This window comes from Myotis daubentonii, chromosome 21 (genome assembly GCF_963259705.1).
Source record: "Myotis daubentonii chromosome 21, mMyoDau2.1, whole genome shotgun sequence".
In the NCBI taxonomy this organism is placed as follows: domain Eukaryota; kingdom Metazoa; phylum Chordata; class Mammalia; order Chiroptera; family Vespertilionidae; genus Myotis; species Myotis daubentonii.
Window position 1 is genome coordinate 16,067,702 of NC_081860.1, and position 24,536 is coordinate 16,092,237.

The 24,536-nt window shown below is 53.5% G+C and overlaps 1 protein-coding gene across 1 annotated transcript; it reads right to left on the bottom strand.

The window, feature by feature from the left end:
- Positions 1-787: 787 nt before the first annotated feature.
- Positions 788-24,258, bottom strand: LOC132222775 (protein FAM169B-like). Its single transcript, XM_059677977.1, has 7 exons — positions 24,205-24,258; positions 16,241-16,371; positions 15,257-15,356; positions 8,483-8,568; positions 6,617-6,794; positions 2,955-3,137; positions 788-1,522 (listed from the first exon to the last, which is right to left on the bottom strand). Exons 1-7 carry the CDS (start codon positions 24,233-24,235, stop codon positions 1,377-1,379), a joined length of 855 nt encoding a protein of 284 aa, XP_059533960.1. The 5' UTR covers positions 24,236-24,258; the 3' UTR covers positions 788-1,376.
- Positions 24,259-24,536: the final 278 nt, after the last annotated feature.

The window sequence follows — 24,536 nt, forward strand, 5'->3', positions numbered from 1 at the left end:
CACTTCCATCCCCAGCCCAGCAACTGCAGCCTCCAAGGCACACGGCCTGGCAGGGCTGCGGGCTCATTTGTGAAACCGCCCACAAGCCCGCGGGTGGCCAGGGACTCCAGGAGGCCACAGAGCACATCCCTTAGCCGTCTCATTAGGATCACAGCCACGGCCCTGCCACGGCCTCCTGCCCAGGTGCCTGGTTACCCCATTCATGCCTGTAAAGATCCATTAAGCCTTCGCGCTGAAAGGCACCGTGAAAGCCCAAATGATCACTATTATCGCCAATAAACTCCAGGGCACTCTTCCTGTCACCGGCTGAGGACAATCAGCTGCCCATGGCCCTCTAATGAGCTCCCCGCAGCCTCGGGGTGGCTTTGACGCTGACGGGCACGGACACCAAGAGGAAGGAGTGCCAATGCTTTCACGTGGTCTCCTGGCACCCCCACACCTGCAGCACGAGAGGGGGGGCGCCCGCACCATCCAGCCCTGCCCCAGGCCCTCCCCTTCAGGGCTGAGCTGGTAGCAGCCTGCAAGGTGGCAAAAAGCAACGTGGAGACCCACAGTTGGCGTGTCCGCTGCCCTGCGCTGCCCTCTGGCTACATAAAGGTCTTCCCGTCCCCACCTGCCTCCCCGTGGGACCCACCAGGCAAATACCCGCCATTGAAACCCCACCGGCAAACTCCACGGTAACACCCCAAACTGAAGGCAGTGCGCGAGTCTGTAACGGGGCTGCCCAAGTAGACAAGGACATCTCCATAGGACATCACTCATGCCGCTGCCCATAGAAAGACCCAGCTACTCATTTGCATGTTTATTTTAAATATATATTTTTATTGATTTCAGAGAGGAAGGGAGAGAGAGAAACATCAATGATAAGAGAGAATCATGGATCAGCTGCCTCCTGCACGCCCCCTACTGGGGATGGAGCCCACAACCTGGGCATGTGCCTTAACCAGAATCGAACCTTGACCCTCTGGTTCATAGGTCGAAGCTCAACCAGGGAGCCAAGCCGGCGGGGCCAACCCCTTTTTCTTCTTCTCCCCAAGGACAAGGGCCAGCTCTTCACAGGAAACCCTGTGTGTCTTTGGAAATAATATGTTTCCAACTGATCTCCTGCTGGACAAGGAAATCCACCGTCTTCCTGGTTGCACTGATCCGGTCAATTGCTTTAAGGGGCCCTAGGTCACAGGGAGCTTCGGAGCCAGCTGAGCGGGGCACCCGCTCTTCTTGGGCAGGGGGCTGGCCGCTGTGGTTCGCTCAGGAAGGGAAGGTGGAGGGAGGACGGGATGCTGTGTCCCCCGCGGGCCTGACTCCATCTGTGTAAAGGGATCTGTGCCGCTGCGGCGGCGACGTGAGGATGAGGAGATCCAAGTGCACGCTTCACTTCACGCTGACTCTGGGGCCGGGAGCCCCACCTGTTGGAGCTGAATCTTCAGCCAGATGCTGCCTCGCTGGCCCCAGGCTCCCGGGGGCTCCACCTCCCACAGGCGCGCCCGCTCCTCTGGGTGGGCCAGCAGGAACTTCCTACAGACTGAGGAAAGGGGCCTCGTGAGGGTGGGGGGCAGGGGGAGGTGCCTGCCCTGCACAGAGGCCAGCCCAGCCTGGAGTCCGTGGGAATGGCCCCTTCCAGTCCTTCCTGCAGCCCAGCCCGCCTGGCGCTCTGCTCCGCCCCATGCTCCACGCAGCCCTGTCATCATCCCCCCACCCATCCTGGCCCTTCGTCCATCCCGCCTGCATCAGCTCAGGGAGCCACAGCACAACGCCACGGACGGACGGGGGCTTAACCAGGACACTTACTGGCTCAACTCTGGAGCCTGCAAGGCCAAGATCAAGGTGTGGCAGGGCTGCCTCTCACCTCGGCGGGCAGCCACCTTCTCACGGCCCTCACCTGGCCTTCCCATCTGCGTCGTCCTTATGGGACCCTTTCTCACCAGTCCTACTGGATCAGGGCCCTTCGTCACCCCTTTAAAGATCCCATCGTCACATACAACCATTGGGGTTAGGGCTTCAACGTGAGAACTGGGGGTACCAAATTCACCCCTAGCCTCACCCACCTCAGCACTGTCCCTCCTCCCTCCTGGGCCTCATGGGCCACCTCTTCTCAGCACCTTCCAGCTCATCCTCTGTGGACGCCTCGAGTCCCCGTGCCCTCAGGCTGGGCTTTTATGCCCACGCTCCCAGGTGAGCACTGTCGCTGCCATGTCCCACATGCAGCCGAAGGGGAACCTGGTCCTGGTGCCCCCGGGGCCCGGGAGCCTCCACCGGGCCCTCTCCTGGCATTGCCGGCCAGCAGCACCGACGGAAACCTGGGCCTGAGGCCCCTTGTCCAGCCCAAGGGCAGCCGGCCTGGCCTCAGCCTGCAGCCGCTTCTCTCCCCGCACGCTGCCTGCCCCCCACATTCCGGGCACGGCCTCTGCCCGCCAGCCGCTGCCTCCCCGCCAGCCCCGGGCACCCTGCAGCCAGGCGAGGAGCTACACACTCCGAGTGCAGGAGCAAAGCAGGCGGGGCCAGCAGCAGATCGCTGGGTTCTGCGGCTCTCTGACCTGGTGTGAATTTGTTTTTTGTTTTGTTTTGTTTTTTGAGATATGTTTTTTTTTATTGCGTTCAGAGAGGAAGGGAGAGGGAGAGAGAGATAGAAACATCCATGATGAGAGAGAATCATAGATTGGCCACCTCCTGCACTTCCCTTACTGGGGTCGAGCCTGCAATCTGGGAATTGAACCGTGACCTCCTGGTCATAGGTCAACACTCAACCACTGAGCATACTGGCCAGGCTGTTTTTATTACATATAAACCCAATGATTTCCCAGGCTGGGCAAGGTCTGGCTCTTGTGATAAAGGCTCGTTTGTGCTCAAGCCATGAGAGCTTTCTCAGAAGAAAGAGGTCCGCCATATGTGTCACCTGGATGCACGGGTATCCCTCCCCCTGACCAAACGCTTCTCCCTGACACAGGTGTGGTTACCTTGGTACATGGCGGGAGAAATCGGCCAACTGACCCCTAGGGCCTCGTCGTCTGGGAACGTCTCGCAGAAGTCCCGCAGCATGGCCACGCCCAGGCCCTGGCCACGGTGTCGCCTCCGGACAAACACGGTGTCCAAGACGGGCAGCAGGTAGCACGTGCCGGTGCCATCGCCGCACAGGCTGCCTGCAGGGGAAGTCAAGAGACACGCTGTCCCCTGGGCCTGTACCAACCTGCCAGGACGCCGCGGGCACCATCTTCACACACTAGCCACCAAAGACAAAACGACATCTCTCCCCGTCCGCCAGTCCCCCTGCCGACAGACTGGTCTGCATGTTGTTTTAGTTTTTGTTAAAACATCCTCGCCTGAGGGTGTTTTCTCCATTGATTCTTAGAAAGAGTGGAAGGGAAGGGGAGACCCAAGAAGAGAGAAGCGACGATGAGAGAGACACATTGACTGGTCAACCTGGGCCGGGATCGAACCTGCGACCCAGGTACCTGCCCTTGACCTGGAATCAAACCCAAGACCGTTTGGTGTGCCAGCCGATGCTCTAACAACTGAGCAACACTGGCCAGGGCTATAGTCAGTATTTTAAAAATGAAGTTGGACCCTTACCTCACATCATATACAAAAATTAATTGAAGATGGATCTAGACATAAATGTAAAGGTTAAAATCACGAAGTTTTAGGGGAAAAAAACACTTCATGCCCTAACCGGTTTGATAGAATATATTTAAAAAAACAAAAACAAAACGCTTCACAACCTAGCCTAGGGTTAGGCAAACAGCTCTTAGATTCAACACCAAACCACAAACAATGGGTCAATCGGACTTCACCCAAATAAAAAACCATGTACTTCAGAAAACACCACCGAGAAAATGAAAAGACTAGCCACAGACTATAAGAAAATGTTTGCAAATCACATTCCTGATAAAAAGACATATCCAGAAGATATAAAGAACTCCTACAATTCAATAAAATGAAAACAAACCACCAATAAAAAATGGACAGGTGATCTGAACAAACATGTCTTCAATCAGTGGAAACATACTCACTATCCTTAGTCACTAGGAAAATGCAAATTAAAACCACAGTGAGCCTGGTCGGCGTGGCTCAGTGGTTGAGCGTCGTCTTATGAACCAGGAGGTCACTGCTCGATTCCCATTCGGGGCACATGCCCGGGTTCCTGGCTTGATCCCTAGTGGGGAGCGTGCAGGAGGCAGCCGATCAATGATTCTCTCTCATCATTGATGTCGCTCTCTCCCCATCTCCCTCTCTGTAATCAATAAAAATATATTTTTAAAAACACATAGTGAAACAGAACTTTTCACCTACCAGAATGGCCATAATCCAAAAGACATGCAGTACTTAGTGTTGACAGGATGTGGAGAAATGAACCCTCATATACTGCTGATGGGAATATATAATGTTACAGCCACTGTGTCAAATAATTCGCAGTTTCTTAAAAAGTTAAACTTAGGCTTAGCAAACGACCCTGCCCTTCCACTTCCAGGAACCCATCCAAAAGAAATGAAAGCCCACACCCACGCAAAGGCAGGTACGTGAACGCTTCCAGCAGCCTTAATTCATAACGGCCCCAACCTGGAAACCGTTCCGGTAAGTGCACAAACAAAACGGGGCACATTGACAGCACGGAACGTTACTCGGCAATAAAAAGGAATGAAATACTCATCTCTGCTACCGTTTGGATAAGCCTCAGAAGCACCATGCTAAGTGAGAGGAGCCGGATGTCAGAACAGAAGCCGCAGAGCGCATCCGTCCCTGTCCGCGAAATGTCCAGGAACGGCACAGTGATGGGGACAGAGCAGGTCGGTGGGTGCCTAGAGCGGGGTGGAAGCAGCCACTCACCCCACACAGGCACTTTGTGGGGTGCTGGCGACACTCTCTACATTAGCGAAAGTCCCTGAATGGCACACTTACATCGGCAGCTTCTACGGGCTGTAACACTGACTTTAAAAGGTTACAATGAGTTGTATTAAAACTGTACTTAAAAGATGCACTTAAGCATCTCATTCTTTCAGGAGATGAATGAAGAGGAAACAGGACTATGGGAGGTCCTGCCCCTTTAAGGCAAGTACAGTTGGAGGCCAGGTGGGCAGCATGGCAAACTAAAGCTGAGGCTAGAAGGAAGCAGGGAACATAGGGAGTGAAGGAAGCTGGTCTGCACAGGTGGCAATGAGCAGGTGCTGGGCACCCGCCCAGCGTGAGAAGCCGGCTGCACCCCAGGAATCCCCTGCACCCTTCCTCTACCCCGTCTTACAAGCCCTTGGTCAGGGGACAGCAATCCCTCTCTCCCCGGGTGGTGGAGCTGGAACGTGAACAACACCGCTCTCTGGCCTCTCCACTGTTTGCTGCTGACGTTTCTGCTAAAGGCCAGATGCATGAGGGTCCCTGCCTGACGGACAATCAGACAGGAGGCGCCCGTGGCCCTGGGTGTCTGGGGGAGGGGCGAACAGGAGTCCCTGGGCCACTTGCAAGCATCCCTGCCATGTCCCAGGTCACAGGCTTGTCTGGGCTGCCAATCACCTAATTGAATGCTTCCCAGGGCTGCTCCAGCATTAGCGCTGGGCTGTCAGGAACCTGAAATGTGAAGTTGTTCCTTTTAGATTTCTATACAAAGCTTACTGGCCACAGGGTATAACTCAACCCCCAAAGCTACAGAGAACAGTGATGGGAAAAGCTGAAGCCTTACCATCTAACGGTGGCAGAGATGGAATTTCAGGACAAGGAAAGCCACTGCAACTTAAAGGGGAAGTCCTAGCCCAGCCGGTGCGGCTCAGTGGTTGAGCGTCCACCTATGAACCAGGAGGTCACACTTCGATTCCTGGTCAGGCACATGCCCAGGTTGTGGGCTCGATCCCCAGTAGGGGGCGTGCAGGAGGAGGCCGATCAATGATTCTCTCTTATCATTGATGTTTTTCTCTCTCTCTCCTTCTCCCTTCCTCTCTGAAATCAATAAAAAACCTTTTTTTATTTTTTTAAAGAAAGCACATGAACAGATGGGTACCAGACTTATTGGGGTGAGGTATATAAATGCCTACGCACTATGTTGTGCACCTGAAATTAATATTATATATCAACTATAATTTAAAAATAAATTTCAAAAAGTTAAAAAACTTTTTTAGAAAGCAACTCTAAAGAGACCGATCCCTTTGGCAAATGGCACTTGCCCCAGGAAACTGAGCCCTGGCCCCCCCAACCCCGCTGTGGTGGCGACCTGCCCTGCTTCCGAGGGCCCGTCCATGACTCTCAGCACGCATGTGCTCCGCACACATGAGCCAGCAGCAACGGTACTGTCCTGACAGCTAAGGTAACATTCCAGAGACGAAACGAAAAGCAAAGTGCTTGCATAGTCACTTTACACCATTAATTGCAACGTGGCCCAGGCTGGGAACCAAAGCGACAGGCTTCAGCCCACCTCCAGCAGGAGGAGAAGCGGGTGAGAATGAGGGCTGAACCTTGGGTTCGTTTACATGACAGCTGAGTTAGTGGTACCTGCTGTACCCGGAGATTCTCCCCCAACAAGGCCTGTGCTGGGGGCCCGCGGGGGCAGGAGGCCACGCAGAGCAGCGGTCGCCAACCTTTCGGACCCACGGCCGCTGGCCCAGGGAGCCCGATGGCCCGGCCCGGCCCGGCCACTCGCCTTTCGCTTTGGTTGTGTAAAATCCGACCGCGGCTCCATCCCGCCACAGGAGTTTAGCCTGCTCTTTCCCAGAGTGAGGCAAAAAGAACATGGCGTCGTCATCCAAGCTCCTCTCCAGCCGCCCAAAGATAACGACGTTGAGGACGAAGAGCACAATCCTCTCCCCGAATGACTGGACCTTTGAAGGAAAGCAGAGCGAGCCAGTGAGGCGGAGGGGAACAGCAGAGGCGGTGGATCCTGCGCTTGGCGTCCGCCCACCCGTGATCCTTCTCATGCACGAGGCCAAGATGTGCACCGTTTCCCACGGAGGTGTCACACCCGCGACCTTCACACCAGTCGGCCCCGCCTGCTGCCATCCGGCCCTCACCACCTGCCGGGGGGTCCCGCTTTGCTGGTGAGGAGCTTGAAGCTCAGAGAGGGTAGGTGATGCATTCACTGATTTCCTGCCTCATTGCAAAGGGCTGATGGCAGCCGGATGGGGACTCTGCAGGGACAGGCAGGCCCAGGGACAGGCCGGGCCGGTGCACCTGCTGAGCCGGCCAGCGGCCGCCTCCTGCCCGTCATCCATTAGAACTGAGGCTCTGGGAGAGGGGAGCTTCATACAAATGGTAGTGTTGGGTTTTTTGTTTTAAATAGATGTTTTTATTGAGCTGAGAGAGGAAGGGAGAGGGGGAGAGAGATAGACACATTGATGATGAGAGAGAATTATCGATAGACTGGCCCCTGCAATGCAGGCATGCGCCCTGACCGGGAATCAAACCGTGACCTCCTGGTTCTTAAGCTGATGGTCAAGCCCTGAACCACGCTGGCAGGGCTGCACTTCATATTTAATACCTGACCCTTACATTTTCTTCACCATCATGATCATGATCATCATCTGTGGTTGTGGCTTCTTGGTCCACATTCGCAACTTCAACCTCTCTGAGCCTCAGTTCCCTCGGCCGGTCTACGGAAAAGACCACCTAAGTGGCATCTGAAACATTAGTCTGCTTTTCAACAGCTCTGCTAATAAAAAGACGGCAGCTTGCAGAATCCCAGCAAATGGTACACAGTGTGCAGAGCCAGTAAACTTATTAATTGGCCCAGAATGTGAAATATTTCACCTTTATCTGGAGCCAAATCTTAGATGAGAAAAAGATTTGTGAAAACCTCACCAGCTATTTCTTTTTTAAAAAAATATGTTTTTTAAAATTGATTTTTAGAGAGAGAAGAAGGGAGAAGGACAGAGAGATAGAAACATTGATCAGAAGAGCATCCTGGATTGGCTGCCTCCTGCAGGCTCCCTACTGGGGATCGAGCCTGCAACCCGGGCAAGTTCCCTGACCAGCAATCGAACCGGCGACCTCCTGGTTCCTGGGTCGATGCTCAACCACTGAGCCACACTGGCCGGGCCACACCAGCTAATTCTGAGAAGCCACCCCAATTCGGTGTCTCAGACAGCAACAGCCAAATCAAGTTCAGAGTTAAGCATCACGACCCTGTCACAACACCCGGTCGGTGTGAAGTGGGAGGTTATAATTGTCAACTTAAGGGAAACATCCAGTCAAAAGCTGGCAGCAGAAGAGGAGAGAAAGAAAATGCACTTAATCTGTGCAGGTTCCTAACGGGGGGGAATAATGTGGCGAATGAGATGCTGACTTAGAAACGTTTCTGGAAACACAAAAATAAGACCTGTTCTAATCCCTAAATTAGGGCCACTATTTATGTTAACAGAAAGAACATTAAGCAAGCTTTTTTTTGGTAACTGGTGAAGAAGAGCTCGCTAAGAAACAAAATGTAATTAAAGGGACGGGGGATTTTACATGGCAACAGCACGATGACTCTTAAAACCTTCTGCAATATCCATTCTAAATGGCAGCACCTCACCTTCATCAGGCCTTCTCTTGCAGGGTTGGAGGTCCTCAGGACGTCTTCGGTGGCCCACCAGGAGTCCTTTAGGTAAACAGCCACGACTAGAGAGAAAGCCAAGAGGAGGTGATGACACGCACCCAGCCAGCTGGTCACCAGAGGCGGTGTCGGCAGCATGCAGCCGCCGTTGCCGTGCAAGGGAAAGGTTATGCCTGGTAGCATCTATGGTTCCCCCGTGCCATTTCATGCCTGGATTCTCAACATTCTTTTTCAGCGCTGAATACTATGCCATTGAATGGATGTACCACCGTTTATTTCTCCTGTGGTATTTTCTCTATACTCCTTATACTGCCGTTTTTATTTTCTTAAATATATTTTTATTGATTTCAGAGAGGAAGGGAGATGGAGAGAGACAGAAACATCAATGATGAGAGAGAATCATCGATCAGCTGTCTCCTGCATGCCCCCTACTGGGGGATCGAGCCCACAACCTGGGCATGTGCCCTGACCGGGAATCGAACTGTGACCTCCAGGTTCATAGGTCAACACTCAACCACTGAGCCACGCCGACCGGGCTTACTGCCATTTTTATACCTGCTTCTCAAGCCAGGTGTCTGAGCCCAGGGGGTCCAGAAGCCACAAAATAAAAAGATACATCTTCTCAGTCAAACTCTGTCAGCTGAAGACTGGGAGGAAAACGCCGAAACCGGTTTGGCTCAGTGGATAGAGCATCGGCCTGTGGACTGAAAGGTCCCAGGTTCGATTCCGGTCAAGGGCATGGACCTGGGTTGCGGGCACATCCCCAGTAGATGTGCAGGAGGCAGCTGATCAATGTTTCTCTCTCATCGATGTTTCTAACTCTCTCTCTCTCTCCCTTCCTCTCTGTAAAAAATCAATAAAATATATTAAAAAAAAAAAAAAAAAAGACTGGGAGGAAAATGGCAGCGTGGAGGAGAAAACAAAAGCCGTCACCATTCAATACCAAGCTCACGAAGCAAATGTTGTGGGCCATCCGGGTAAGCCGCCGCCACGGTCCTCCCTGTTTCTCTCGGTGAAGACCAGGCCACAGTGGCATTAGCCCGTTATTAACCATAACTCCGCCCAGCCAGCCCCTCCTCTCCGAAGACCCGCGGCACCCAATCCACACGTCAGTGGCATGTCATCGGCGAATTATATCAGCCCCGACCACAGTCCCCAGATTGACGGAGCCGGCTGGGAGCGAAGGGCCAATTAAATGCTTGACATCTGCCTTATTAATTCAACGAAATTCATGTTCAAAGTGGCACCTACTGGAACGCACAGGAGCCTTATAAAGCCCCCAGGATTATTCTTGCTTAACAAGATGAATCAATAGGAGACGTCCGATTAACTGACAGTGTGTCGCTGGCACACAGATGTTGGATGTACTAAGGCGGCCTCAAACAGGAAAGCTGTTAGGTCTCGGTGTCTGGGTGATGCCTGGGAAGCTTCACGGCGGGGGGCAGGGCACTCATTAGTCACACAAGTTGTCACCAAAGAGACGGAACTGCTTTTTTCAAAATGAATCTTAAGCTGCTACGTAACAATGAGGAACAGGCCTAAAATAAACTGCCCTCAAAACTGGCGTGGCTCAGTGGCTGAGTGTGGACCAATGAACCAGGAGGTCACGGTTCCATTCCCAATCAGGGCACATACCTGGGTTGTGGGCTCAGTCCCCAGTAGGGGGCATGCGGGGGGCAGCCGATCCATGATTCTCTCTCATCATGGATGTTTCTATCTCCCTCTCTTCTTCTCTGAAATCAATAAGAATTTATTTAAAAAAAGAAAGAAAGAAAAGATGGCTCTTGGAAAATAGAATCAGCCCTCTGGAGAGTGGCAGCATCTGGTCAGAAAAGCGCAGCCCTGGGAGAGAGGCCGTGCCCGCTGGGCATGGACGGGCGCAGATCTGGGCTGACATGCTGCAGACCCTGCCCAGGGCAGCTGAGACCCGGGGCCAGCGAGATCGGAGAGTCAGAAAATGGTTTTGAAGGGAAAATGCGATTCCGATCAGCGTCCCCTGGCTCCGGACCCCAGGCACCTGCAGCCGGCGGCGTGTGCAGTGGTGACAGCCATCCACGGGGCGCGCCTCGTCAGGGAGGTCAGCCTTGCTCAACTAATTTAATTTCCTTCTCCCTCCGGGTGACAGGTGATGCGGGCCACAGAGCAGATGTCAGGAATGGATTTCATTCCGTGACACTCCAAGGCTCCCCGAACGAGTCAAGACAGCGAGGTCCCTCAGGCTAACTCCCCAGGCCCGGCTGCCCGGAGGCGGCATGAGCCACGGAGTTCAACCCCGAATGCCTGTGCGGTGCTGCCCCAGCGCCCATCCTCGCCCCCGGGAGCTGGCAGCCGGGACAGGAGAGACCTAACCAGCCCTCCAATACGGGGCGGGGCACGGGAGGTGCGGGATCGAGCTGGGAGGCCAAGTGTCACGAGGACCCAGAGGGGGAGTCAGTGCTGCTGAGGGGTGTTGGGGGAGCGTCCCTGGGAGGCCCCCAGCTTGGGCTCTGGCGTCACTGGGGGAGGGAGGCCACAGGCAGCTGATACACAGCCCGGAGCTGAGCAGAGACAGGGGAGGCCATGCCCCATCCCAGCCCAGGAACCAAGGAGGGGGGAGTCCTCTCTCTCTCTCTCTCTCTCTCTCTCTCTCTCTCTCTCACACACACACACACACACACACACACACGGATAAACACACACACACAAACACGTGCACAAACACACATGCATGAGCACAGTGTGCATACACACAAGCACGAACACGCATGCACACACGTGCACAGGTCTTATCTCCCCACACCTGTGAGTGGTCCGTGGACTGGCCCAGGATCAAAACTCCCTCAATCACAACAGAAGGGGCTTCAAGTCCCCTGCTGCCTCCCCAGCTGCCCCCGCCCCCCTGCCCCCCACGACCGGACTCCCCCTCCTCACCATCGCTCCCCTGCAGTCCAAGCCGCCACTGCCCCGTTACAAATCTAAGAAATATGTAGTCCTCCCCCAAACCCAGCAGTTAAACCACAGTGACGGCCATCTTCGCCAAAGCAAAACACACGTCCGTCCCAAGGGCTGTGGGGCTTCACGCCCGTCAATCGTCTCAGGGGAGGGGAAACACACGCGTTGACATAGCAACTGTCACCTCGCATTACGCGCTACCATTTCCGTGCAGATGTCTTCCTTAAAGGGAAGCCCTTCCCCAGATGCCCGCGCTCTCGGCGCCTCTGCCACGGAGAAGGGAACATCTGGCTCGCAGTGTGCTCGAGCGTCCACCTCCCCGTGGCTCTCCGGCAGGAAGCCATGTGGCCGCCAGGAGTCTAGGTTTGAACTCAAGGAAGATGGCGCAGGATGGGGTGCCTGGACCCGGAGGTACAGCTCCACTACAAGACGTGGGGGCGGAGAGAAACCCACACCAAAGCTAGTCTGGCTAGGAAGGGAGTCTGCACCTCGTCGGGCTGGGCCAGGGCACGCACAGCGAGCGTCTCAGGGCCGGGGGAGCAGACAGAGCTGCAGACAGCCCGGCTGCAGGGCCAAAACCCCAGAAGCCTCGAGACGCCTCCAACCCCCAGACTCCGGCTCCATCCTCTTTTTTTAAAAATATATTTTTATTAATTTCTGAGAGGAAAGGAGAGGGAGAGAGAGAAACATTAATGATGACAGAGAATCATGGATCGGCTGCCTTCTGCACACCCCACGGGCACATGCCCCGACCAGGAATCAAACCATTGACCTGTGGGTTCATAGGCCAACCCTCAACCACTGAGCCACTCGCATGAACACACGCACAGACACGCACACATGCACAGGGGAGGGAGGCCAGCAGGCAGCTGGAGACAACCGTCAACTCGGAATCCATCCCTGACACTCAGAGTATTTTCCGTGGGCCTTCCCCCTTTTCCAGATCCCACTGGTCCCCTGTAAGGACAGGCCTTTGTTTGTGGAAGGCTGTTTCCCTGCGTTCAAATCCAACTCCGTGCCATACATTAACGGGGACTAAAGAAGAGGAGCCCAAACAAGAGCCAACATGTGTCCCTGAAGGACAGAGCTGTCCCGGCGAACAGCCTCCCGTCGGGAGCCCTCTCAGCCCCCGGGAAACAGAATTCTGTTTCCAGCACGAACACCCTTTTGCTTCTATGAGCTGCAGTGAGGGGCGTCACAGAAAGGGCCCCCCAGTTCTGAAGTTCCCTGGGCACCCAGGGGCGCCCCTCACTTTCCACCCTCCCACCCCTCCTGACCCACCGCCCACCTGCCCCAAACGCAGCCCCGAGCAGGGCTGGCCGCAGGCCCTGGGTGTCGCAATCCCGCCAGGCCCGGGACAGCTCCTCTGAATGTTTGCCTTGGCTCTGCCGCCGCTGCAGGCCTATAACGGGAACGCTTTTCCAGGAAAAAATCATCATTTTTCGACTCCCTGCTTGTTTTTCTCAGGGTGCAGATGACATGCAATCACCAGACACGGAAAAAAACTTAGCAGCCATTTGAAGGACGAGTGCTATGCTCCGGCACAAAGCGTCCTGGAGGCGGGCTGGGGGGGAGACGGTCTAATCGAGGGCTGGGGAGGGGGCTGCATGTGGCAACACCTGCCCAAGAGCCTCCCCCAGTCCCGCTTCTCCAGGGGGCTTGCGTCCTTTCTTGCCCACAGCCCCCACCGCCCCTGCCCACGTCTGTCTCCCCTGTGAGTGAGCTGAGGAGGAACCCCGAACACCCTCTGGGAAGAGCCCGGAAGATATAGGCGACCCGATCCCTCCTGACGAGCCAGAAGCAATGGTGCCATCAGGAGCCTGGAACTTTCTGTCCATCCCCTGGCCTCTGAGGAGGGGAGAGGGGTCTAGTCCGGTGGTGACACGGAGCAGCCTCTGGTCACACAAACAGGCAAGAGTGAGACTCACAGGGGCCCAGGGCCTGCGCCTCTCAGGCCACCTGTCTGGGAAGTGCCTGCCCAGCTTCCTAAGGGGGCTGGGAGGCTGCAGTACCACACGCTACCAGCAGTCGGCGCTGAGCCAGGACTGCCAGCAGCCCGTTGCTTTTCCTTTGCTCTTTGCTCACCGGGTTATGCGAGTCCCTGGGACGGACTCCGCCAGCTTAGCAGCAGCGAACCACACCGAGGGCTTCTCCATCAGCTCTGCTGCTTTCACTTCCATCTCACCACGAACACACTCACACACACACACACTCACACTCACACACACACACACTCACTCACACACACACTCACACACACACACACACCACACACACAAACACACGCAGCCTTTACACATACAACGGCTCCAGGAAATTCACAGAGCAACCGGCGACGGCGACCTCCACGGTCACGGCTAAGCACGCGTGAAAAGACACGTTGAAAGCTGCGCGAGGAGCTATGCCACCGCCGGCCCCTTCCAGGTCCACCTGCTTCAGGCCACAGAGGCACGTTCACACATCGTGTCTGACTCACGAGGGGTGGGGGACACCCGAGACGCTTTTCGGGAACCTCGCAAACACCGCAGCCACCACGGCAGAGCCCCGGCAGTCTGGGGAGCGGGGGGAGCTTTATTTAAAGTGCGATCCCACGTGTAAGGAAAGGTCAGAGTGAGCCCTCGGGGAGCGTATGAATATCTACTACATTCCTGAGAACAACCAACAAATTGAGTAATTAATAGGAAGCAGATTCACAAGAGTCGGTCATGTGTTAACATTATGCAAACTGTAGCTGAAGACCTACACCCAGAATATTATTAAACGCTGAAGAAAGGCGGGGGTGGGGGGCTTGCTGGAATTTGGATGTGTTCTTCAAGTCGGCAAATGACGTTTTGGGCGTGTTTGACAATCTGTTCACCGAGGGGGTCCTGTGGGCACCCCGTGTTACTAACTTGTTCCTTGTCTCCAGCCTGGAGCTGGAGTCCAAGTTCAAGGCCATGGGGAAGGCCTGGTGTTATCACAGACCCTCTGTTCATGGAGACCAGGTTTGCCAGATGGAAATGGATGTCCTAACCTTGATGGGGAAGCCATCACACACAGCTCAGCCACCCCAGGCTCCCAGTCAACACGCCTGCAACCCCCAGCCAGCCAGCTGAGCACTTGAGTCTCGGATCGGCAACAAGAGACACCTTTCCCTGGTCAAGGATATCACCAGACAGCAAACCCCAGACTAACACGCAGGCGAAAGGCAAGCTTCTATGGGGTGGGGGGTGAGGGGGACGAGGTGTGTGTGGAGAGCTGATGAGGCCCCGTTTGCAAATTGCAGTTAAAGACCTAAACCCCACACTTTCACCAGGTATGTCATTCAAGGAGGGTTGACTAATTAAGGGCTGGTTTGGGTTTTTAATTCCTTATTAAAGAGACCATACATGCCTGGCAGCATGGCTCAGTGGTTGAGCGATGACCTATGAACCAGGAGGTCACGGTTCGATTCCCAGTCAGGGCACATGCCCAGGTTGCGGGCTCGATCCCCAGTAGGAGGCATGCGGGAGGCAGCTGATCACTGATTCTCTCTCATCATGAATGTTTCTCTCTCTCCCTCTTCCTTCCTCTCTGAAATCAATAAAAATACATCTTTAAAAAAATCAGGCCTGAACACCACAACTGTGGGCAAGAGTGTATCTAGTGTCTTTAATGCAAGTCATCAGAACGTGTCGTGAATAGAAATAATGCACTGTGTCCTCTCTAAAAGCTGAAAATGTATCCTTCTGCTTGACGTTCTAGGTCCAACCCCAGGGCGGCACCGCCACCTCCTAGGTGTCTGGTTCCGTCATGAGCGGTAAGCCTGAATCCGAGGTTTTAAGTCCGGTAGTAACTACCCACCTGACTTTGTGTCCTGGGGACTGACCAAGACCAAGAGTTGGTGTTGAGGCTCGTCCCGGTGCATCGTGCAGAAGCAAACGGACGAAGCTTCAAGTTTAACCTGAAAAGGATGATAACATGGCCGTTGTGTTCTCTCATCGTAGAAGGCGAGGGAGTCACTTATCAATCAGCACGGTATTTGCTGAAAGGTCGCTGTTACTCGGAGGTTAATCTGACAGGATGCAGGCAACACCTAGATGGAAAACTGACCCGCTCTGCGCTGAATGTAAAGGGTAACAGGGTAACACGGCAGAGGCCCTGGGCTGCCACCCCTTTCCTGGGTCACCTGCCCACCCACTCAGCAGAGGCCCTTCCAGTCCTCCTGGACAATGCCACTCAGACTGCCCGCTGCCCTGGCTCGGGTCGCTGCAAGCAGCCTCGAGAGATCCGTGGCCCCCGGCACCTGGGACAGAGCCTCAGTGCGGGTCTCTGACTCATGCTGGGACTGCCCATGGCCCCCAGCGCCCTGAGCACAAGCCAACACATTCCACGGCAAAGTCCGTTTTGAAAACGGAGGAGGGTACAACAAACTAAGGAAAGAGTGAGGCAGGCAGGTTGCTTGCACAAGTTTGCGGGAGGCCTCACAGTATCTCATTTAATTCTCCTAACCACAGTGCAAAGCCAGTTTCCTCACTGTCCCAGTTTTAGAGCTGAGAATACCAAGATCAGAGAGGTTAAGACACTTGCTCAAGGTCACACAGCCAGTAAGTGGCAGACAAGGCATTCACAGCAGGCTGTGGGCTCCCTGCCTCGCAGAACTGGCCTTCTATCCGGCCTCCAGAATCCCAATCCAGGAACCCTTCTGCTTCTCAAGGTGGAATTACACAGTATTCGCTCCAGAAGGCTTTTCTTTTAACCCTGTAACACATGTTCACTAACATTTACTTTCTAATAAACATAGGAGAGTTTTCAGAGCTCTCTGCCAACAAGGAGGATCTGACATACCTGCTCCCCGGTGGGCAGAGAGAAGACGTCTGCCCCGGGCCGCGCCCCTTCCCTCAGCGCGGCATAGTAAGCCAGAGCCGCTTCCCGATGACTTTCGGGGTCATCCTCCAAAACATCCACCGGGTAGACGCCTGCGAGGGGGACAAGGAGGCAAGAAAAGAAAGGCCATCAGTTTGACTCTTTTGTTAAAGGGAACATCACTTCTTGAAGAATAAAAAAAAGCCCTAGCTGGTGTGGCTCAGTGGATAGAGCGTCAACCTGCGGACTGAAGGGTCCTAGGTTCGATTCCGGTCAAGGGCACATGCCTGGATTGCAGGCTCCGATCAATGATTCTCTCTCATCATGGATGTTTCTCTCTCTCCCTCCCTCTCCCTTCTTCTCTAAAATCAATAAAAAATATATTGTTAAAAAAATCACCCAAAAGAACCCTATACAAATGATTCTCACTGCCCTGGCCAGGTGGCTCAGTGGGTTGGAGTGTCACCCCCATCCTGTACACCAGAAGGTGGCGGGTTTGATTTTGGGTCCGGGCACACACTTAGGCTGTGGATTTGACCCTCAGTCGGGGCGTGTACAGAAGCACCCAATCGATGTTTCTTTCTCACATCAATGTTTCTCTCTCTCCCCCTTCCTCTCTCTGAAGTCAATTAATTAAAAAAAAAAATGTTCACCTATTTTGTAATGAAAAAAAGGCATTGCTGATGGCAGGGTTGGCACCGAGCCCAAGGAGATGAGGTTCAAGGACACACCTGGCCAGTGCGAGGGGCCTGAGGAAGGAGTCTGGGTGTCCGACGCATGCGCTGGGGGCGGAGTCAGCCGGCCACACTCACGTGGGTGGTGCCGTGGGTGGTGCCAGAAGGCAGACCCCGGCAGGGGCTTCCACTCCAGATGTGAAATGCTAACGGGCTTTAATGGCTTCCACGGGACAGGAAATCTTTTGCCCAAGCCAAAAGAATGTAATCTTTTCAATACAATGTAAGACGCTTTTATGGAAAAAGGCCCACAGTTGCAATGATAATTCGTTGCAGACTGTAAAGAAATGGAAATCCCGAAATGAGTCCCAAATGGAAGAACTCACTTTAAGCATATGTTTGCTGTAGTCATCCAACAAGCAAAACACTTAAATGTTGGTATTCCGGGGAAAATACTTAAATCATTCGGGATCTTTGGGCCAAAGCTTGCATGCCCAGGGTTGCTTGAAAGGCAGGCCACACACACACCCCTGAGCCACGGCCTGCCCCCCACTGGGGACCAGCCAGCCACTGCTGGGTAGGCCACTGCTGCTGAGTCGGGTAAGGCCTGATGCTCTAGGGCTTTCCCAGAACTTTTTGGTCCTCCCTATGTAAATAGCAATGCCAATAAATGAAGACCTTCACAGGGGTCCTTGCTTTGCACTTAATCATTGATTCAGTACAACTTGCTGAATATTCTCCCCAAATACCACTTCACTACAATGATTAGAAAAATTCTTTCATTTTAAGCAAAGTGTTTCGCATATGAGAAACATTAGTAAAGAAATTTTCAGAAAGCTTCTACCCATTGGTCACTGCACAGCATTACGTCACTGGAAAAGCTGGCTGTAATCACTTGTGTTTTTCAGTAATGGGGATTGTCATTTTAAAATTACAAAAACAACAGTTCTTGCTGAGGATGTGAAAAAATTGTACCAGTAAAACAGCATTTGTCTTTTGTTTTTAAAAAATGGTTAAGAGTCGATATCACTTGTACAGAATTTTTGTTTTGTTTTGTTAAAAAATATATTTTTAGTGGTTTCAGAGAGGAAGGGAAAGGGAGAGAGAGAGAAACATCAATGATGAGAGAATCATGGGTAGGCTGCCTCCTGCACGCCCCCTTATTGGGAATCGAGCCTGCAAACAGGGCATGTGCCCGCACCAGGAATCGAACTGTGACCTCCTGGTTCATATGTTGATGTCCAACCACTGAGCCACACTGACCTGGCCTGAGAACTAACTACTTTTAAGTAACTTAAAACGTGATTACGTTAATTTATATTGTAACAGGGCTGTTGCATACAGCGGGAAATACGCAAGTACCCGCAGTTGTGCGAGGCAGTGCCTGGCATGTATACAGTATTGCAGAGTCCAAGGTGTGTGCACCTTTCACATACCAGCATTTCATTTCCCCAGGTCTGCCCTGAGGAGCACAGCTCCACAAGCTGAGCCGTGGAGGGAGCGCTTCTGAGGCCAGAACATTCAGAAAGGGGCCTTCGGTGGCGCTCAGCTCCGAGAAGGGGCGGCCCGCGTGCCTGTCAGCAATCAGGACATTGAGCAATTCTGCAGTGGAATTTGCTTAACCCAGCACTTCCTTCCCCAACTTCTTTAACCAGGGGCCCCTCATTCCAAACACTGACTGACAGATGACGAGACACACCTGCAAGGGGAGCGCTGTGACATAATGTCAGGGGCCGACAGCAAACATGCACCGCCTGGCGCTAGGGCCCCACCCGGAGAGGGGCCGGGGGTCGGAGCGTTCCCCACCGGGGAGGAGAGAACAGAAGGGAGGCAAAGACACACTTGGATATTTCCGTTGGTTCTTGATGATGAGCATCTGATTGCCAAACTATTCTTAGCCAAGAAGTGAAAAAAGGGAGCGTTGGAAGACAGGATGTGGGATATGTCAGAGGGTCTGAGCAGCTGAGGAAGCTCGGGGAAGGGTCTGCGAGTGGCGGGGAGGCTGCCTTCCGGGTGATTGACAGGAGCCTGTGGCTCCGTTCTCAGGTTCTTAGTATTGGCCAATTCGCAGCCTGTCACTGACTTGGCTGAGAATAAAGCCCTCGTCCGGAAGCTGAGATGGTAGAGTGTGCAGATGACTTTCTGTGCCACCCACACCGAGGTTTATGGCACTCTAATTGCTTTTAAAATGCAGGTCCCCTCATCTGAACTTTGGGGAGTCTGATTATTCCCCTCCCCCCCAATCATGCAAAAGGGTATGAGGTGGGACTGAAACATACGGTTCGTTCTGCATGCAGAGGTGTCACAGTGGGGGTCCCACGTGGAGCCCTGTTTGGGGCAGGCGGGAGGGAACAGCAGCTCACCCAGCTGCTTCCTGTCACACCTCCCCACCAACAGGCAGTAGGCTTGGCTACGGGGACAAAGGCACTAGCTTTCCGACCTGATTTAAAAAACCTCTGAACATATGAAAAGTAGACCGCCATGACATGCCAGCATAAACCACAGAATCAGACGCTCAACCACCGCAAAGACGGACATTGTCCAATATAGAAGATATGGATATTAAATGTGTTACAGGTCAGTCCTGGCTGGTTTGGCTCAGTGGCTAGAACATCGGCCAGTGGACTGAAGGGCCCAGGGTTCAATTCCAGTCAAGGGCATGTACCTCGGTTACAAGGTAGATCCCCACCCAGGTCAGGGCTTGGGGGGAGGCAACCAATCAATACATCTGTCTCACATCGATGTTTCTTTCTCTCTCTCTCTCTCCCCCTCCCTTCCACTCTCTTTAATAATAAATGGGAAAATATCCTTGGGTTAGGATTAACAAGAATAACAACAAAAAAAGAAGTTTAAATAGCCAAGTTTTTTTCATTTGCCCAATAAGATTCTGGGGGAAAGAGAGTAGATCTAGAAATGAATGTCCTAAATAGCCAATGAACTTAAAAAAAAAAAATGTATGAAGAAATTACCCAGAATGCAGCATAGAAGCAAAACATGAAAAGCGGGTTAAGAGACATGGAGAGTAGATTGAAGAGCTCCAGAAAGAGTATAATTGAAGTTCCAGAAGAAGAAAAAGAGTAATAAAGAGTCAAGATTTGAAGAAATAAAGAATGATTTTTTTTCAGAATTAATGAAAGACACCGATCCTCAGACTCTGGAATCCCAACCAAGCCACGCCTGCGAAGGCCCTCATACAATCCCAGAGCAAGTTTACAATTGACTAACTTCAGAATTAACTGGAGCTAATATGTATACTACAATTTCCAAGTTCTCCCCTGAAAGAATAGAAACACAGATATTAAATTTCAAAAGAGGAGAGAAAATGGAATCAAGGCAAGAATGGGGGGAGGGAGAATCTCCGTTTAAAAGAAGGCAAGAAATGAAAACAGGATGACCTGTGCTCAGCTAAATTGAGACTTAATCGTTATTTACTTAAATTCATTTTTAATTCTGTATTTATTGGTTATGATCAAAACCAGATATTTACCAACAAGTAACTAGGCTATGTTTTTGCAGGACAGATGTTGTTTTATTAGTGTTTTTACCCCAAGTATTTTTTAAAGACTTTAATGAGATGTTTATCCAATATTCATGTATTATGAAAAACATTAAGCAGTACCTTTCCTTCTGCATAGCTTAAAAATACACCCCTTCCCCCCACCCGGATGCTCTACTAGCACCAACACGGGCAGCACGCAAATCACTTACTGGAAACATAAAGGTCAAAACGAACAACTGACTGTAATTCACTGGGCGTTTTACCCCTCTACCCACATACATGCACATCAAAAACAGTGCACGAAGCAGCAGGTAACGGAGAAGGGGGCAGGGACACAGCCCCAGAGGGAGGGCTCACACAGTGCGGACTCCACAACACGGGCTTCTCAAGCACTTACACGGAATGACACATCCGGGAACTTTGATGAGGGTTTATTTCAGCAAAATGCAAGAAAGCAAACAGGGCTCTCTCTCGTGTTAATGGAATTTGTGAGTAGTGGGTAGAGACTTGGTTTCCAAGAAGAACACATTGATCTTGATTCCTGCAAGTCAAGGAAACCCAGCGGACTAGGAGGGTGGGGCCTGGGGAGCCCCCACTACGCCTGCATGTGCACAGGCGCTCTCCCCCAGCCCTCCCGGAGGACCCCCCCACCCGGCCCTCAGCCTCAGGTGGTGCCCAGCGGCGCCCGGGCTGCACTGCTTTGAAGGAGCAAAGAAGCACCAAGAGGTTTCTAGCCCGGCCAGGGTAGCTCAGTGGTTGAGCTTCAACATATGAACCAGAAGGTCAGGGTTCAATTCTCGGTCAGGGCACACGCCCAGGTTGTGGGCTTGATCCCCAGTAGGGGGCGTGCAGGAGGCAGCCGATCCATGATTCTCTCTCATCACTGATATTTCTCTCTCTCTCCCTCTCCCTTCCTCTCTGAAATCAATACTGATTTCAGACCAACTGACAACAGGCATTGGTTTAAGCAGGAAATGAGGGCACTGACCGGGCACTGGAGTATGACACGGCTCCAGGGGGCCAGAGCAGGGGGTGGGGAAAGACAAGCCTGGATTTCAACAGACAGTGGCCTTCAGAGTCACACATGCTGTGTGCCGCACCCCCACCCAAGCCTGCTGATTGCTGGCCTTGGAGCGGAAACGCCCCAGCTGAGGTTGGGGTGCACTCAAAAGCACGGAGTTTGCAAATCACAGCTGCTACATCATCATCATCATCATCATCATCATCATCATCATCATCATCATCGTAAGCGTGTTACTCAAAGGCCCCAGACCTTCAGTGGTGACTGACGGTCACCTAACTGCACCGTCCCATCCCCAGGAACCCTGATTTTAAAAGTCACATGGCCTCCAGGCAGCTAACAGCAATCGTGATTGAGTTTTGCCCTGAAGTAGGTTCCTAAACGACACAGCACAGCAGAGGGCACAGGCTCTCCTGTGACCCTGTCGGGAAGTCCCCGCGCTGGGCCACAGGAAGGATGTCCGCAGAGGAGCAGGGAGCCAGCTGCCCGCAGGAGTCCAGCTCAGGCCGGTCAGCTGGTCAGCAGACAAGGGTTTCAAAGGTCGAAAAACAACACCTCAGTGCCCACTGCCCTCCCACCGCCCAGCCCGAGTCCTGACCTCCGGGTCATTCACTCTGTCCGGCCAGGACAGGGTCAGGAACCAGTAGAGGTCCGAGGAAACAATACAGCCCTTGCTGTCTAAACGTGGGGGCGGCCCGGCCGGCGTGGCTCAGTGGTTGAGCATCGACCTATGAACCAGGAGGTCCCTATTCGATTCCTGGTCAGGGCACATGCCCGGGTTGTGGGCTCGATCTCCAGTAGGGGGCGTGCAGGAGGCAGCCGGTCCATGGTTCTCTCTCATCATTGATGTTTCTCTCTCTCCCTCCCTTCCACTCTGAAATCAATAAAAATATATTTTTTTAAAATAAAGAAAAACACAATTGTTAGATTAACGCTTCCGGCTGGAGAAAAAAAGATTCTCCGGAAACGTGATGTGCTCAAGCCCCTGTTGGAAATGGGCTATGCAAGCTGAGGCAGCGGGGCAGCTGTGCAGAGCTCCTCTCCATTAGGATCTAGCGCGTGTGGACATGATCGAGGGACTGCTGTGTGTTCTGGGCCATCGGCAACTGTGAAGGCCCCAGCGAACGCTAAAATAAACACAGGAAAATCTTTAAACCATTTTGGCCGACTACACTTTTTCAGAAGACGAAATGAACCATTACTTTTCCTGAAACAAGGAAGTAGGACTGGGTGGAGCCACACAGCAGGGGCAGTGGCTGGGAGGAAGTTGAAACAGGGAAGCAGACCTGGGTGGGGCCACACAGCAGGGGCAGTGGCTGGGAGGAAGTCTCTGACTCGGGGTACCACTGCGCAGAGGGGAGGGAGGAAGCTTGGTCTAGAACCTGTGCAGTCGGACTGGCTAAGCGTTAAAATGTGCGATATTCCTGCAAGTCCCTAAGTGGGCAAAATCTCCATTCTGCACACAAGGAAGATGAGATCAAAAGAGAAAGTAAATTCCCCTGGCTGGGTTGCTCAGTGGAGAGAATGTCCGTCCAGGACCGCAAGGTCCTGGGTTCGATTCTGGTCAAGGGCACGTACCTGGGTTGTAGGCTCCTCCCCAGCCGGGGCCTCAATGTGCAGGAGGCAACCAATGGATCTTTCTCTCTGTCTTTCCTTCTCTCTTCCATTCTCTCTAAAAATCAATAGAAAAATATCTTTGGGAGAGGATTAAAAAAAAAAGAGTAAAGTCAGTTTTTCTCTTGCCACAGCTTTCAAACATATCCACAGCCATGACAAAGGACATTCTAGAAAGCATTAAAAAAAAAAAAAAAAGGAAAAAGGAGTCAGTATCTCCCCCGCTAAAGATAGAGACAAATCCCTTGTCACCTAGACCCACGCCAACTTCCAGGAGCAATGTAGCTCATGCAGACAAGCGGCTAGAGGCCACCTTCCCTCCTTAACTCCCTGAATCAGGGGGACAGCGCTCAGAGGCACAGCGCTCAGGTGAGGTCATAAACACAAGGACTTCCTCTACGGTCAGGGGCAGTTCTAGGCTTTAGGCAACAAGCTGCAATCAAACCAGTTTTGCCACCGCCGCCACCGATATAAACAAGAGTTAGGTTCCTCCCGCATCTCATCAACATAACGACAAAACGACGTGGTTTCTAATGCAGGGCCTCTTAGGGAGGGGTGTGCGCTGAGGAATGTGTCCTCAGGCCATTCACAGTGACCCTACCTTAGAGACCTCCCCTTTCTCGGTGCGCCACGCCCCTACGCCTGCTCCCTGCAAACACTCCCTCCTGACACCCTCTGCCTGGGTTTCCTGTGCTTTTTCTCTGACACTCTATCCGCACAGGTCCCGGGGCCCTGGGAGACCTGCCCCGCCTGCCTGCGTGCCCAGGGCAGACCTGGCAGTCCCCATGGACGGGGCGACAGGGGCGCCTGCGGTAACCCGAGGTGCTGCGCTGACTTCTCCCCGACTGTGCGCTTCCCAAGCCCAGGTCAGCAGTCCCTACGCCGGGTGGCCCCTGGGCGGCCGGAGAGGCGGGGTCTGCTCCTGGGGGGTGAGCGCCAGCACCCGCCAGCCCTTCTCGCTCCCTGGAGGCGACAGGTGCAGGGTCAGGAGCCCCTCCCTGGCCGGGCGCGCTGTTTACCGTCCGCTTTGCAGCCTGTCAGCCAGCCCAGCATTGAAACCCGACACGAGGGGAGGGCCAGCGGGCGGCGGACAGAGAAAGGCAGGCGGCTCGAGGCTGGCCGGCCAGACCCTCCTTACCTGTGGCTCCCCAGGCCGCCCCCGCCTCCATGCTCCTGCTCCCGGCGGGTGATGCGCCCGACTTCACCTGCTCCGCCCCCACCCCCGCCCCCGGGGCCGCCCCGGCTCCTTCCCCAGGGGCCGCCCCAGTTCCCTTCCCAGGGGTCCCCCTCTCCCCTGCCCCTGCACTGGAGCCGACACCATGCAGTCTTCACCGCTAGCGACACCCGGCTCCCAAGTTCTGCAAAGCTAGTGCGCCACCTCCAAGAGCTATTTAATTCCCCTTAATTCTTTAGGAAAGGAAACCGCTCGTGCCCCCACCCCTCACCAGGGTCCCGGGGCACCCCCTCTCC